We start from the raw sequence: 15000 nt of genomic DNA, 5'->3' as shown, positions 1-15000 counted from the left end.
ACACACACGCCTCCACATACACACATATAAATACACATACACACACACACACGCACGCAAGCCCCCACGTACACACCCACCCCCAAACATACACACACGACCGCAGCCACAAATACACATACACACACACATAGAAGTTGTATAAGTGTACCAGAGAAGATGAAGTGTGTTTCTGCAGATCCCATGTTAGCAGAACGTACTGTGCCACAATCTTGGCTGGAGGAGCACTCTGGCTGCCCCTACAGAGACTGAATGTACCGTCTCTTGTGTTCTTGTGCCTCATTCACAATCAATTGTAACTCCCCTGGACATGCAGGATGGAGCAATCACGGGAATCAGCAATCTCGTCTATAGCGGAAAGCACCCCAATAAATCGTGTACGGTGTGGATAACGAATTGATCATCTTTAGCACTTTAAGATAGGACAGGATGTTGGAATTCAAATGCAAGCCCTTAAACATTCTCTGGCCTAACATACTCTAATGTGACATGTTTGATGACCGGAAGAGGTCGAGTCTTGTGTGCACCAATGCCTATTTAAAAATGTCCTACGACCTGGGAGATTCTATTTTGCACATGCTATCAAAGGCACTTTTAAAGTTTGTGATCCTATGTTCCTGTTGCACAACCTTTTTGAAACAAATGATTTTTTTATAAAGATGAATAATAAATGTGAATTTTTCTAGCAATCCACGTCAGAGTCCTCTCTTGGTTTGTTCCGCTCCCGGTCTGCTCGTCTGACTTTAATCCAGTGAAGCCCCAGCAGAAGCTGCCCGCGGCTCTGAGCGTTAAATAATTTGGTGGTGAAAGGAAAGGTTTGGTGGAGCTCGGGCCCCCTCCTTCCGCCCAAACACGCGCCCTGTCGTGTCTGGTTATGAGGAGCTGACATAAGGAGGAGAGGAGGGGGGTTACATAAGATGGATCCTCCTCCTCCTCCACGTGTGCTCATGTCCTGGCCCACGAGGAGATTCTCCCCCTCCCTTCCTCCCACCCACCAAGCAGAGTCCGCCACATGGGAAACATCACAGGTGACATCCGCTGTGAAGATAAATCAAGGGTATTTATAGGAATAATAAATAAAAAGCCTTTCTCTCGTAGATTATATGATTCGGAACACTGAATCAAATTATTTTGATTCGCTATACCGGTTTAGGAACCCGCCTTTAAATGAATCATGGTTTAATCCATTACTAAGGAGTCGATTCTGTATGTATCATAGGAGCCGTACGTAAAGGATTAAAGAAAACTAAATGTGGAATCCATTTTGACTATCTTTATCTTTATTGACATGTTTATCATCGTAATTTACAGTATGCATAGGCGAGTTGAAGCAGAGTTGTGACTAAACATGCTGCTTGATTGTGGCTTGTATATTAAAAAAGACAAGATATATAATTCTAACAAAAGGCACTTGGTCCAAAACAAATTATTGATCGGGCATAATTACAAAATAAAGGCACTTACTAAAATGGCACAGGAATATGTTTTGGAATAGGCGAAGCAGGGGTCGTATTATTTTACATGGCAGAAGGTGTGGCTATAGATACCCACGAAAAGATGAGCTTATGACGGGCACGGTAAAGGGGTGAGGGTCAGAGTCTGTTCAACACCGCAGTCGTGTAAAACCCCACAGACAATAATGAGACGACCGCCTTTATTCACACTGAACTCTGCAACATGAATTCATGAATAATCAGCGATCATTGTGTGAAGCAATCCGAGTCAGCAGTCCCGGTGACAGTGAACCCGCCGCCCAGCCATCGCCACACCCCCCCCCCCCCCCCCGTTAGGAAATGAGCACCACATCCTCATGGCAATTGTTCCCATGACAACCATAGACGGAAGGAAATAGAAGTGTGAAAGAGGAGTAGGAAAAAAATAAAGAGTGTTTTGGTCTTAACGAGATTGTGTAGATTAGTTTTTGCAATATGAAATACGATTACATGATCACACAATTACATGAAACACAAACCACAACCGTATCATACAAACAACTATATGTTCTAGTACTACCTAATGGCCAGTGAAACAGTAATAATGTTGGCAATGTTTCACAGAATAAAAAAAATGGTGTTTCCATCAAGAACATATAAATACTGAATTTACAGTATACTGTTTGTACATAGAGTGGCAAAACAAAATGCAAAACGTAATTAAAGCAGGTTGCTTACAAATGATAAAAAGGGTGATTGGTTATATACGTGTCTATATATAGGAAATACTAGATCACTTTGTTTACACATGCATGAACTCATACTTTAAAGCTTTATATATATATATTTAGATTCTCCGACGGTAGTAGCATTGTGCTGGTAATTTTAATACAATGCTCACCGTAATCTCAGAAATTATACAAATAGAGAAGTATTTGAAATTTTCCCACTCTCGGATCTTCGGAAAATGTAGACACACACACACACACACACACACACACACACACACACACACACACACACACACACACACACACACACACACACACACACACACACACACACACACACACACACACACACACACACACACACACACGATTAGGGGGGGGGAGTGGGGAAGGGGCGGGCTTAATCTGATCAATCGGACCAATCGTCGTCGTCCAGCTCTGAGGAGTCGTCCTCGCTGTCGCTGCACTCCACGGCGATGCGGCGGGACAAGATGGCGGCCACGTCGTTGGTCACGTCGTCCCGCTTCTCCTGCTCCCTCTGCTCCTCCACCTTGCGCAGGTTGAAGCCTGGGGGGTTTAGGAGGGTCAAAGGTCAACGGTCATTCGAACATTGTCACGTTTGAAAAAAAAAGAAAAGTTAACCTTAAGCATTGATAATAATAATAATAATAATAATAATAATAATACTCCAAGAAATGGAACTATTGACGTGGCTACATTATCTTGGAGCAAGGGTTCTTAAATGTTTTCCCTCCGGGACCCCAAAGATAGTTTCAGTGTGTCTGTGGGACCTGACTGTAGACACGGTGCACCCCCCCCCCCCCCCCCCCCGAGGGCAGGGACTGTACCTTGGCGGATGGCCTGGAGCAGGTCGCTGTGGGCGTCCCCCTCCTCCTCCTCCTGGGGCGGGGGCTGAGGCGCACCGCCGGACGGGGGGAGAGGAGCAAACCCACCGGAGGAGGGGGGCGGAGGGGGCCCGGGGGGAGGGGGGCCTGGAGGAGGCGGTGGTGGGGGGGGCGGCGGGGGGCCTCCGCCCATAGAGGGTGGGGGAGGTGGGGGAGGCGGGGACATGGAGGCGAAGCTGGGAGGGGGCGGGGGAGCAGGGGGGGAGGGATAGGCATTTGGAGAGGAGGAGAAGGGCGGGGGGGAGGGCGGGGCATCGAACCCGGGCGGAGGCGGGGGGATTCCGAAGCCACCGGAGACGGGAGGCGGGGGAGGCGGGGCGGGGGGCGGCACGAGGCCGGGCCGGTTGCCGCTCATCTGGGAGCCCATGGGCGGGGCGGGCGGGGGGTGGGTGGGGCTCAGCACCCCGGGGCGCTTCTGGGTGGGTGCTCCGTCGTAGCTGCTGGAAAACAGAGCGCACATCAGACCACCACCCGCGGCAACGGGGTTCAAAACAATAACAACCCCTTCTCGAATCACGCAACGTAAAACTAAACACAATCAACGTTGTAGAATAATCAACCTCCTGGCGTTTCATTTGCACCCGAAATCCGACTCTAAACATGAACAAGCCTTCGCGCTGACATGACACCCTCAAAGTAACTGCTGAGTCATCCCGCCCTCTACACCATATTATGCAAGCCTTGTATAGTATGGTGTAGCTCTGTGCTTCTACCTACAGCTCTGTGCTACTAGCTATAGCTCTGTGCTACTACCTATAGCTCTGTGCTTCTACCTACAGCTCTGTGCTACTAGCTATAGCTCTGTGCTACTAGCTATCGCTCTGTGCTACTACCTACAGCTCTGTGCTACTACCTACAGCTCTGTGCTACTACCTACAGCTCTGTGCTACTACCTACAGCTCTGTGCTACTACCTACAGCTCTGTGCTACTACCTACAGCTCTGTGCTACTACCTACAGCTCTGTGCCACTACCTATAGCTCTGTGCTACTACCTATAGCTGTGCTACTACCTATAGCTCTGTGCTACTACCTACAGCTCTGTGCTACTAGCTACAGCTCTGTGCTACTAGCTACAGCTCTGTGCTACTACCTATAGCTCTGTGCTACTACCTATAGCTCTGTGCTACTACCTATAGCTCTGTGCTATATGCTATGCTCATGTTCTTCGATAGCTGTGACTGTGCAGAGTCAAAAGGCGGGCAGAGTGTGCGCCTCGTGTTGTTTTTTTGCTGACGTCGTTGACGCTGCGGTGAACCTGGAGGAGGGGCCTTACCCCATGTCAGGCGGCGGGGGCAGGTCGTCGTCGTGCGAGGGGGACATGGGGGAGCCGGGCTCGTAGGGGTAGGAGCTCTGGTCATAGCCTTCAGACGTGAAGCCCTCCCCCGAGCCGATGCTGCCGTTCAGGTTCAGCCCCTCCGTGGAGTTCCTGGAGACACAACAGCGGCGTCAGTAACAGCACGGCGCACACTATGGCCGTCCACCGAGGGGACGCTCCACACAAACACCGGGGGGACGTTGGTATAGAAGGGGATTTGACGTCCCCAGCGTACTGGAATGGGTGGCGTTTGTATCGTGACACAAGCTAATGCTCTTTTAACCCGATATGTACAAGGTGTACAATGTGTTTCCAGCGGTTCTTTGTTACCCTGGCGGTTTTACCTAACATGTGTGCTACTAAACTTCTGCTACCTATTTTTACCTTGTTCCTTGTTTTACTAGGGCTGTAAAATGTGCTTGATAATAACGCAATCTTATTTTAATCTGTTTAATAAAAATGAACGCACCCTTTTTTTTATTTTCACTGTGATTTTGAAAGGTTATGCCCACAGGACCCACTATTCCTTCATATCAGAATTCACCCACTTTTAGTTCCACTTACTTTACATTCAATAACACTTGCAATAAGTAACAGCCTGTTTACAATTCACAAATATGTGGTGCTACTGGTTTGAATTAAACTACACTTGAAGTAACTGTTGGTTTACAATTGTGCTCAGTAACTGCCTGTTTACAATTCCCAAATCGGGAATTGTAAATTTCCTATTCAACCCACACTGATAGTCAATAAAACTCTCCTCAAGATCACTTGGTCTAGTTGTTGCTTATGAAGTACATTTGGTAAGAATGATAATGTGTCATTCCATTTGATTACCTCATTTAACTTCAATTGGAATTGATTTAAAATAGAATTTAAAAAATGTCCATTAATTGTGAGTTAACTCACCAATACTAAGCGATTAAAATGTGTCATCGTTTGACAGCCTTATTTTTTTTTTTACATATTATCATTTCTACTTATCTATGTACTTATATCGTATTGTTGCTGCTATGTGGCTGTTGAACCAAGCCTAAGAATTGTACTCTTGTGTACTTGTAATACATTATATACTATGTAATAAAAACAATTCTGATACTGACCAGGTGGGAGCAGCTCATGTTTGTGAACGATTCCAGTGGCATGGTTGTATTTTGTTGCTCACTTTGTGTATGACTTAAGTCTGTTATTATGTTATAAGACTTTACTCTGCGTCCGTATCCACACAGCAGAGGTCTTTGGGCTCTGCGGCTCAGGGCTGGTTGGTTCGTTGTGGTTCATACACGTTTAAAAAGGAAAGGAGCCAATGTCAGTAAGAGTCAAAGCTCCCAGATACCTTAGTCGTTAGTAAAGGGCCAGCGCATATGGCTCGCTTTGCCCTTGGGCCAAACATGACCGTCGACAAAAGAGTCCACCATATTGTAATCATAAGCAAACACGTAGACACACATTTTCTCGAACGCAATCTCGAATGGGTTTTGAGTGACTTTGGCTTTTGGATTTCCTTCCTTAAAATCCATCGTTTGCAATAGCTTTCTTTCATTTACGCATTGGTAGGAAATCCGGACAACCAGCAATAAAATATACTTTTGTGATCAATCACAGGCATAATGCGGTTAAAAAGGTGGACAACAAAACATCCTGGCTACTTTCATAGCCCGCTCGATCAGCATCTTTAAACCCTGGAGAATGCATAACTCATCCGGATTGGTTGCTTTAAACATGTGTTGGTTGTGTGTTAAGATATTGGTGGGACTAAAGGGCTGATTATGGTCCCGCGTCACGCAACGCAAAGACCACGCAGACGCTTCGACGTAGTCGTGAACCTGTTTAGGTTCTGCGTCAGGTTTTAGTGAGCGGACCAATCACAGCCCTCGCTGCTGCGTCGCCTCGACAGAGTTTACATTTTTGGGAGGCGCAAATAAAAGAAGGATGTAACTTTCCCATGATTTTCTAATCATCCAAGACAAACGCACGCTTGTTTCGTGGAATCCTTTTCACATAATTGAGGGAGCCGAACCCTTGGGGGAGCCCTGTTGGGCTGAGAGCCGGTATCCCTCTGCCCTCAAACTCACGTCAGGTCATTCTTGGGCACCACAAACTCCTCGCCCATCTTGCGACGCTCCCACTCGTCCTTCCTGGTCTTGATCTTACGGGGATTCAGGGTGCGCGGGTTGAGGTCCTTCTTCTCCTTCTGCTCAGAGGGGCAGTGGGGAGAGAGGGGGAGGGAGAGATGGTGGGTGAGCAAGAGAGGGAAAAATAGAGAGCCATCACTGACATTCAGGAGTTGCAAACAAAAGCAGCCACCGGACACATGCACGCGTGTTTGAGCAGGTGGGGTGTACGGTAGTGGGGTGTAGTGTGGTGTATGATAGTGTGGTGTAGCGTGGTGCAAGGTAGTGCGGTGTGTGTGAGGGGGGGGTTGTGCTGGACTCACTCTGTGCTTGCGTCTCTCCTTCATGATGTCTTTGGTATCCTGCAACATCTTCTCCTTCCACAGTTCAAAGAAGTAGGACGGGTCCGTGTAGAACTTCAACGCCTCCCTCCCGTCATCCCTGCAGGCCACCACACACAATAGTCAACATCCCTCCTGTGTGTGTGTGTGCGTGTGTTTCACAGATGTCATGAATTAACATGCACCGGACAACCTCAGATCGATTCATTTCTCAATTAGGATTAATTTATAATTAATTCATAAGTTAGTTAGTTTATTAGTTGTCCCCTTAGGTAAATTCTTTTTCACAGTTTCCTTCCGTCATTTCTCGTCATAGGCACATAAGTGTTATTAAAAGGATAAACAGACATATCTGTATCGTCCATTGACTTACAGAATGACAGTGGCCTAGCTCCATGTGAGCGGAATTAACTTTTAATTGCTTCCCAACGAGTTTGGCTTATTAAAAACCAGTGCTAGTAACCCCGCCACTGACGGATCGTCCTCTGTTTTGACTATTCAGCCGCTCGGAGCAGTGGATAATATAATTGTGCAATCTGCAAAATCACATGTAGCCTAATAATCAAAGTGCCGAAAATAATACCAAATTATCTGTGTGTCTGCAGACAAACTTCAGTCGTGTTGTGGCGTTACTGGCACTCGTTTTGAAAGGGACTATTCACAATCTTGGGGAAGTGATCTTTGTAGTGCGTACCCCTCCCATGAACATGGGCAAGGCTACTGTAACTCAGCAATAATGAAAGTAACGGAAAGCAAATGCTGACCCAGGGAACTCCTCCCCTGGATGCACATGATGAATTTCAAACTTCAACTAGTCTGCAAGTCAGGCTATCGTCGATGTACAGATATCTTGACGTACCCTTTTAAGTGTTTTTAAGAGTTCTTCACTTAGACATCACTTCGATTTAGGAGTCTGTCAATTTTATAACACATGCTGTCAATAATCTCAACCTCCACCTCAACTGTCAATAATGTTGACACTTATTTCTGATCTGCATTTCTTGCGCAGGGATACATATTTTCATTTCGTTGTATTTAATTTTCTACTACCGTCCAATAGCTGCTGCTGTGACACCGAAGCCTCCCGTCTGGGGTTCATAAAGTCCTCATCTTGTTCTAGGGGTTTCCCTGGGCTCTGGTGCGTGTGTCGGGGGCCCTTACCGGTACTGGCTGAGGTTGTTGAGGGGCGGCGGCTCGTCGCAGGTCTGGTAGGTGTCCTGGATGGGCATGGGCAGGGAGGGCCGCGTGAACATCTGCTGGTCCTGGGTCAGGTTGCTGCGGAAGGCCTTGCGCTGGGTGATTGCCTGCAGGGACACTGAGGGAGGTGTGTGTGTGTGTGTGTGTGTGGGGGGGGGGGGGGGGGGGGGGGGGTCAAGAGACAAAGGAAGATCTAATTTATCTGCTAGTGCCACGCAGAGAATGTGCGTCTCACAGCTGTCGGTGCAATTCAAAAAGAAGAGAATATAAAGAACTACAAAAAAGATCTACAAATAAGTGGAGTTATTAGATATGAAATATAATCATTGATAGGAGAGATACGTAAGCAATACGAAAATAAATTGGAGCGAGGGTAGATATATTATCAATGTATTAATGGAGGCGATGGACAGATTTAGATTTACTTTATTGTTCTGTTCGAGGTAGCAACATGAATTAGGACCATGTTAAAATATGACAGCACTTACAGTCGTCGTCGTTTTTTTCTTTGCTCTGGTTTTCTGTGCATGTGTAGTGTGTGTGCCTGTGGTTGTGTGTGTGCGTGTACCTTCTTCCTCTTTGGGGTCCAGTTGGGTGACCTTGACCTGCAGGCGATCCACCCTCTCTCCCAGCGTGTTCACCCGCGTTGCAAATGCCTCCGCCTGCACAAATAGCTCCCCAAATATGTCCTCCGCATACTTGCCTAAACACAACCACACACATGAATAATGGACACGCGACGGAAGTTAAGGCCAATGAACACATATAGTCAATAGACACACACATGAATAATGTACATTCAGACAGAAGTTAAGGCTAATGTATAAAAATAGTCAATAGTCACACACAAACACACATCAATAATGTACATTTATACAGAAATTAAGGCTAATGTACACACATAGTAAGTGTACACACACACACACACACACACACACACACACACACACACACACACACACACACACACACACACACACACACACACACACACACACACACACACACACACACACACACACACAACTCACTTAGGCTGCCGAGCTGTCGGATAATGTTTGCCAGGCTGATGTTGGTGACACACTCCAGCTCGCTGCGGACGCTTTCAGGGAGTGTCTGGCGACACACATGCCTGGGCTCGATGTTCCTCGTCACCAGAGGCATGGCGGATAGAGGGGCTTAGTGTTCAGTGGCTCCTGGGCCCTGTAACAAGGAAACACACACACATAGGGAATTACTTAATGAGGTTTCAAATGGGAGAGATGTTCTGTATAGAGGAAGACAAAAGCCTTCATGTGGTCGGGGTTCCTCAAATACACTCATGTGACCGGTCAAGAAGTAGAGACTCATCAGAATACCAGACGAACTATTAAAGAAGCAGAACTAACAAGGAGCCTGTTCATTGGAGTAGAGTTGTCAAAACCGTGGAGACAGCAATTACATTATGAGATTGTCAACGACTTCTCAGTGAAAAGCTTGACTCTGATCCGAGGCCATAGCCTACTGTTGCATTTATGGCACACAGTATTAAAAATACTGAGACGCATAAATATGATAGCAAAAAAAGGGCACACAAGTTTCAATGAATTCGTGCCAGAGAACCACAGGACCCTTTGTGCAACCCTTTTGTACCCTTTGTCTTTCAATGGGAAACATGACTGTATAGCTGTACATTGTTCTGTAATCTCCCAAGAAAAGAGCGGATCCAATTTGGTATTAAACAAAAACAAATGCCCATATAGCTTGGCGAAAGTGCACTATAGGGTAAGGTTTCTATTTGTGGTCTCCTAATTACAAGCTTCTGAGTGATACCAGTGAGATCATAGGAAACCCGCTGTAAGTGCTCAGTGCTGGCCGTAGGTCCTACATATGAGCCGATGTGTGTATAGACATCATTAATATCCAGCTGATTTTAACCCAACATGTACATATGGTTACATTATTGTGTCCTACTGTAAGAGCCGTATGACGGTAATGCACAGGCCAACGGCCCCGGCGCGTCCAATTTAACATTTTCCATTAAACGAGTTAGCCTACATTTAACGTTACGAGAAAATACTTGTTTCGTGAGCGATGTATATTATTTATTGTATCGCCCTTAACATTTTAGTAAGAGAATGGTTTAATAAAACTTGGGTTCTTCGGCCTTGTCAGAGCAGGAAGTAACTTGACAGCGCCTCTGATAGGGCGTAACGCTACTCGTGCGCATACCTAAACAACATATGCGGTATAAAACCCACCCGTTTAACGCACTGTACTCACCGTCAAAACGGAGAAGTGTAGGATGTATCCAACAAGTGAAGTTGTTGTTTTATCTCAAGATTCCTACAAGAAATATCTGGCGCTGCCCTATCCACGGAGGAACCGAAGACTGAAAAGAAGGACCAGATTTCCGAACTTCTCATTGGTCCAAGGCTTGTAACGCTACATGCCTATTGGTTGCTACGCCTGTCACGCAGGTTCCAAAGACAGGATATGGATTTTTTTCTTACGTAAAAATCGCAACTCCACCCTGAATTGGTGTAAACATCTGACCGTAATTTGCGTATCGCAGGGTGGAGCCAGAAAGCGCATTCTTCACTGCGCTCCAGCGGGTCTCAACTCAACCGAGGAATGTATTCGTTCAACATTTGTATACTATTTACCCTTGAATTATTGTATAGTCTATAAAACCTTCTTTAATGACAGTATATGTGTGTAATATAAAATTAAGAATTTCGTGTAGCATTGAACAAACAGTTGTTACAATTATATTGACTTACATAATATTTGATTCGCAAATTAGTTCAAAAGTGGTGTTGTGTTGTTTTTATTGTTAATCGTTTGCACGGTGTCTTCATTTTTAGATATAAATACATATCAGTCACTCACACATAGACGCGTAGGCTACGTCATTCACTTTTGCCTACACATCATAGTTATATAATCATTTTCAAACCCTAAATATATCACTATGAGTACAAGTTATGTGTTTCAATTAACAATTATAATCCCAAAAAAAACACAGATCATTACAAATTATTTTATTGCAACTAAAAAGACAACATTCGACAGATCACTTCACACAAGGACTGCTTGCAAATTCCAAGGACATTCAATAAATCGTTAAATAGGTCTTTGTTTGCCTTATAAATTATTCAAAACATCTGTAAGACGTCTTGAGAATAGAAAATATGTGATTTTGAGAAATTAATTCAAGTTCTTGGTCGTAACTCAAACGGTTATTCGAAACATTAAAAATAAATCTGGTATTTACGTTGCAACATGAACTTCCACTTCTCGATTAAAATAGCACCATCTTAGTTTTAGCACCATAGTCCCAACGTCGGCACTGACAAACACAGTAGCTATATGTATCCTGAGTGTTGTTAGGGTTAGGGTTAGAAAACGTGCAATTCTTCTCATTACCACTAGATGGCATTATAGAACATATTTGGATAACTGTACGCTTTGTGTCAATTGAAAGAGCAGTGACTACTTTGTCTTGAGGAAAACTATCGTGTGTGTGTGTGTGTGTGTGTGTGTGTGTGTGTGTGTGTGTGTGTGTGTGTGTGTGTGTGTGTGTGTGTGTGTGTGTGTGTGTGTGTGTGTGTGTGTGTGTGTGTGTGTGTGTGTGTGTGAGACTGAGTGAAAGAGAGAGAAAGAGAGAGACAGAGAGAGAAAGAGAGAGAGAGGGAGAGAGAGCACTTAGTTTTCCATGTTGACCCAGCTCAGGGTATAGGAGCTGTGTGTGCTTGCTGTAGACTGTTTAAGGACGCTTCGACCCTCTCCTGGCGAGCTGTGGACAAGTTGAAAGCCGGAAGCCTTCAGCCCATGCAGAATGCTGAACCAATAGCGGACAACTTCTTCGTTGGTCCCGTCCACCTCGAACCCTGCCCATTGCAGGTGCACCGTGGCAACAAGATGTTGGATGCTCAAGAGGGTTCCTTGCTCCATCCAGTTCTGGAATATTCTCCACTCAGCACTGAGCAGGTCGGCATACAGGAAGTCCACCTGAAAAAGAAACATCCAGTCTACCTCATGCTGTGTTTGACTGGCTATCATCTCTACATGAAGAGAAATAGTTAGATATCAAAGAGACAAATGTGTTAGGTGCTGAAACACTATCGGTTCAAATACAAGGTTGTAACTACAGAACACAACACATAGTATGAAAAATATTGCAACAGTAGCTCCGGAGAACTGGGAATTTATGCTACAGCAATAGGCACATTCCCTATCAAGTAAACTGTTACCAAATCACAAGTGGGTTCTCAGACAGAGGTCCTATGAGGGTATCTGTAGTAGAACTGTGGGCCCACAGTGCCCTCTGGTGGTGACAGGGACTCAAGTTGTTGCCATGGCAGCCAGAGATGGCGCAGAGCACTGTTGCTATAGAAACCCGCAATTGAGGGAGCTTTGTGGGTAGGGAGGGTTGGGATGGGGGTGGTGGTGGGTGATAAGGTATATTTGTTTGGCATTGTATATGTGCACACGGTGCCTATGCTTCCATCCATCAATGTGTGCGTGTGTTTACCTTGTGATGGCTGAGTGCCTGCATGATGTCTCGCAGTGTTTGAGAGACACTACCCAGGATGCCCCTCTTCCTGCGCGTGCCTTTACGCAGTGATCGCCACTCCAGCCACATCTTGTGCTTGATGACCACGCCGCTGCCTCCGTCGTCGCCATGGCTACTGGCCAAACTGTTGCCACGGTGACCACCAGATGCATTCGAATAGCTCGGATCAAATCTGTGGACCTCGCATCCCAGCCCTAGAACCGTCTTTATGAAGTCTGCATCTCCCCCGTCCATACTGTAGAGAGAGAGAGAGAGAGAGAGAGAGAGAGAGAGAGAGAGAGAGAGAAGGCGACAGAGACAGATAGAGAGAATGACAGAGAGGGAGAGAGAGAGTCAGAGAGAGAGAGAATGTAAGAGAGGTAAGATTGAGTGATGGGGGAAGGGAAGAATAGGAGACGATCAAACAGACAGACAGTCAGACAGTCAGACAGACAGAGAGGCAGAAATGTGATTCTGAAAGCTTATTGAATACATGATTAAAATATGCATAGCATTTTTCTGCCAATACTGGGATTTGATGTGAATGCATAAGCACAGCAATGGAGACAGGCATACATTTCCTCGCATGTACACACAGACACACACCTAAAAGAGTACGCAACACATGTTTTTTTTTCTGCAGGGAGTAGCCACTCCTCTGCACACAGGAGCCAGCGGAGATCAGGAGAGCCAGAGACCTGGGAAGCCTGGGACTCGCCTGGAGAAAGCACCCTGCTACAGTTCACCTGAGTGGGAGGAGGGATGAGCAAAGATTTGGGGAAAGAACATGCACAAAGTAAAATGTGTTAATGGACTGTTTATTTCAATTGGCAGATGTTTTCTAAATCAAAAGGTATTAAGTAATGTCCCGAATGCCATTTAATGTTCAACAGGTTTGCGTTGTTTCAGATCAAAGTCATTCAACATTGTGATGATTTAATTATCCTATTATTCCCTCACTCCTGCGTATGTTCAGATCTGTTCTCTGGTTTCTAAACACACTGTAAAATAAAATAAAAGAGCCATTAAACAAAACATGAATCACGCCTACCTCAGATTTCATGACCCTGCACCAACTCACGACAAAAAAAAGCATATGACGTTGTTTCATTCAAGTTTTGCCTCCAGGATACGGTGGTTCTAATAAAAGCTGAGTCATTTCAACCACAGTAGTAGTACTACGGTCCTACGGTAGTACTACTAGAGTGTGTACCTGGGGACGGCTGATGAAGGGGAGGATGCGGTTGAGCTCGGCTGTGAACGAAGGCTCCTCAGCAGCCCAGGACTGCAGCACGAAGCCTCTGGCCTGCACGCACACACACACACCACACACAAGCATACGCACACACACACACACACACATTGACGTACATAGGCACGCACACACACACACCGGCCACATAAACACACACACACACACACACACACACACACACACACACACACAGAAAGCATCAAACACACACACACAAAAACACACACACACACACACACACACACAGACACACACATCCAGATGAGCACCAAGGATGTATTGATTCTGCAGGCATCTATGAGGTGGGTCTCCTCAAAGGATCCTCAGAGCTCCCCGTCGCAGTGGGAGATGAGGTCAGAGGCAGGGGCAAAGTGATGTGCTGGTATGACAGGAATGTGTGTGTGTGTGTGTGTGTGTGTGTGTGTGTGTGTGTGTGTGTGTGTGTGTGTGTGTGTGTGTGTGTGTGTGTGTGTGTGTGTGTGTGTTTGTCTTTAAGGCAGATGAAAAAGCAGGTCATGGGCTCTGACCTCAGTATTGCCTGAAAGTAGAAACACACACACGCACACACAGACAGTAACTATACTCTTACATATAGTCAGACCCCTGTGGTTGCCATGGCAACATTTAGCAGAGGGAAGGGGAGGGGGGCTGCTGGTGATGATTCACAGGAGTCTGAGTCAGAGTTTCAGCCCTGGGCTGAGAGAGAGATTCGAGGGGTGGGAGGTGGGGGATTGTGATTGGGATGTGCGGACAGACAAGAGGACTCCGAAAAACATAAACACTGATAGGCTAGGTTCTGGCTCTGTTGGAAGGCCGTCTGGCTGATGGGGAAGAGCGATATAAGACGGAGGGACAAAACGACCCGAATGGGAGAGTCAGAACACAACAGCTGTTCCTTGACCCACTCGTTTTCCCTCTGGGCGATTAAGGTCATTTTCTGGCCGACCCGCCACTGCACCCTGGTGTTTCGTCCGTATATCTGTCAGAGAGAACCGAACATCGTCGTGCAGACAACGATTAAACGTAAAACGTTGCAGTGTTGGTTATTTTGATTACCTGGCGAGTGGGCATCTCATTCTCGTCTTCGTACCCACGGTCATCCCGTTTCTCCATCTCCTCCGCCCCCTCGGCCCGCCCTACACCAGGTAGACCCAGCGTCCCGGCGGAGGTA

The 15000-nt window shown here is 46.1% G+C and overlaps 2 protein-coding genes across 3 annotated transcripts in view; both read right to left on the bottom strand.

The window, feature by feature from the left end:
• Window positions 1-1767: 1767 nt before the first annotated feature.
• On the bottom strand, window positions 1768-10441 carry wasf2 (WASP family member 2). Of its 2 annotated transcripts, none has more exons than XM_056583102.1 (9): window positions 10300-10441; window positions 9069-9240; window positions 8606-8740; window positions 8002-8155; window positions 6823-6940; window positions 6461-6579; window positions 4344-4496; window positions 3013-3509; window positions 1768-2731 (listed from the first exon to the last, which is right to left on the bottom strand). In XM_056583102.1, exons 2-9 carry the CDS (start codon window positions 9199-9201, stop codon window positions 2574-2576), a joined length of 1467 nt encoding a protein of 488 aa, XP_056439077.1. In that variant the 5' UTR covers window positions 9202-9240; window positions 10300-10441; the 3' UTR covers window positions 1768-2573. The 2 variants fall into 2 exon arrangements, with proteins under 2 accessions (XP_056439077.1, XP_056439078.1); XM_056583103.1 differs by having other exon boundaries at window positions 3013-3506.
• A 104-nt stretch (window positions 10442-10545) lies between these two features.
• LOC130375935 (probable methyltransferase-like protein 24) overlaps window positions 10546-15000 on the bottom strand; it is a 4844-nt gene continuing 389 nt past the window's right edge. The window contains exons 1-5 of the mRNA XM_056583104.1: window positions 14886-15000; window positions 13788-13880; window positions 13181-13320; window positions 12554-12830; window positions 10546-12030 (exon numbers count right to left, since the gene is read on the bottom strand). The exon at window positions 14886-15000 is cut by the window's right edge and continues 389 nt beyond it. Coding sequence (XP_056439079.1) covers window positions 11725-12030; window positions 12554-12830; window positions 13181-13320; window positions 13788-13880; window positions 14886-15000 — 931 coding nt within the window. The 3' untranslated portion in view covers window positions 10546-11724. The remainder of the gene's footprint in view (window positions 12031-12553; window positions 12831-13180; window positions 13321-13787; window positions 13881-14885) is intronic.

Source organism: Gadus chalcogrammus, chromosome 22, assembly GCF_026213295.1.
Source record: "Gadus chalcogrammus isolate NIFS_2021 chromosome 22, NIFS_Gcha_1.0, whole genome shotgun sequence".
Taxonomy (NCBI): Eukaryota; Metazoa; Chordata; class Actinopteri; order Gadiformes; family Gadidae; genus Gadus; species Gadus chalcogrammus.
The sequence above is the reverse complement of the archived record's forward strand: the minus strand, read 5'-3'. Positions and strand labels throughout refer to the sequence as shown.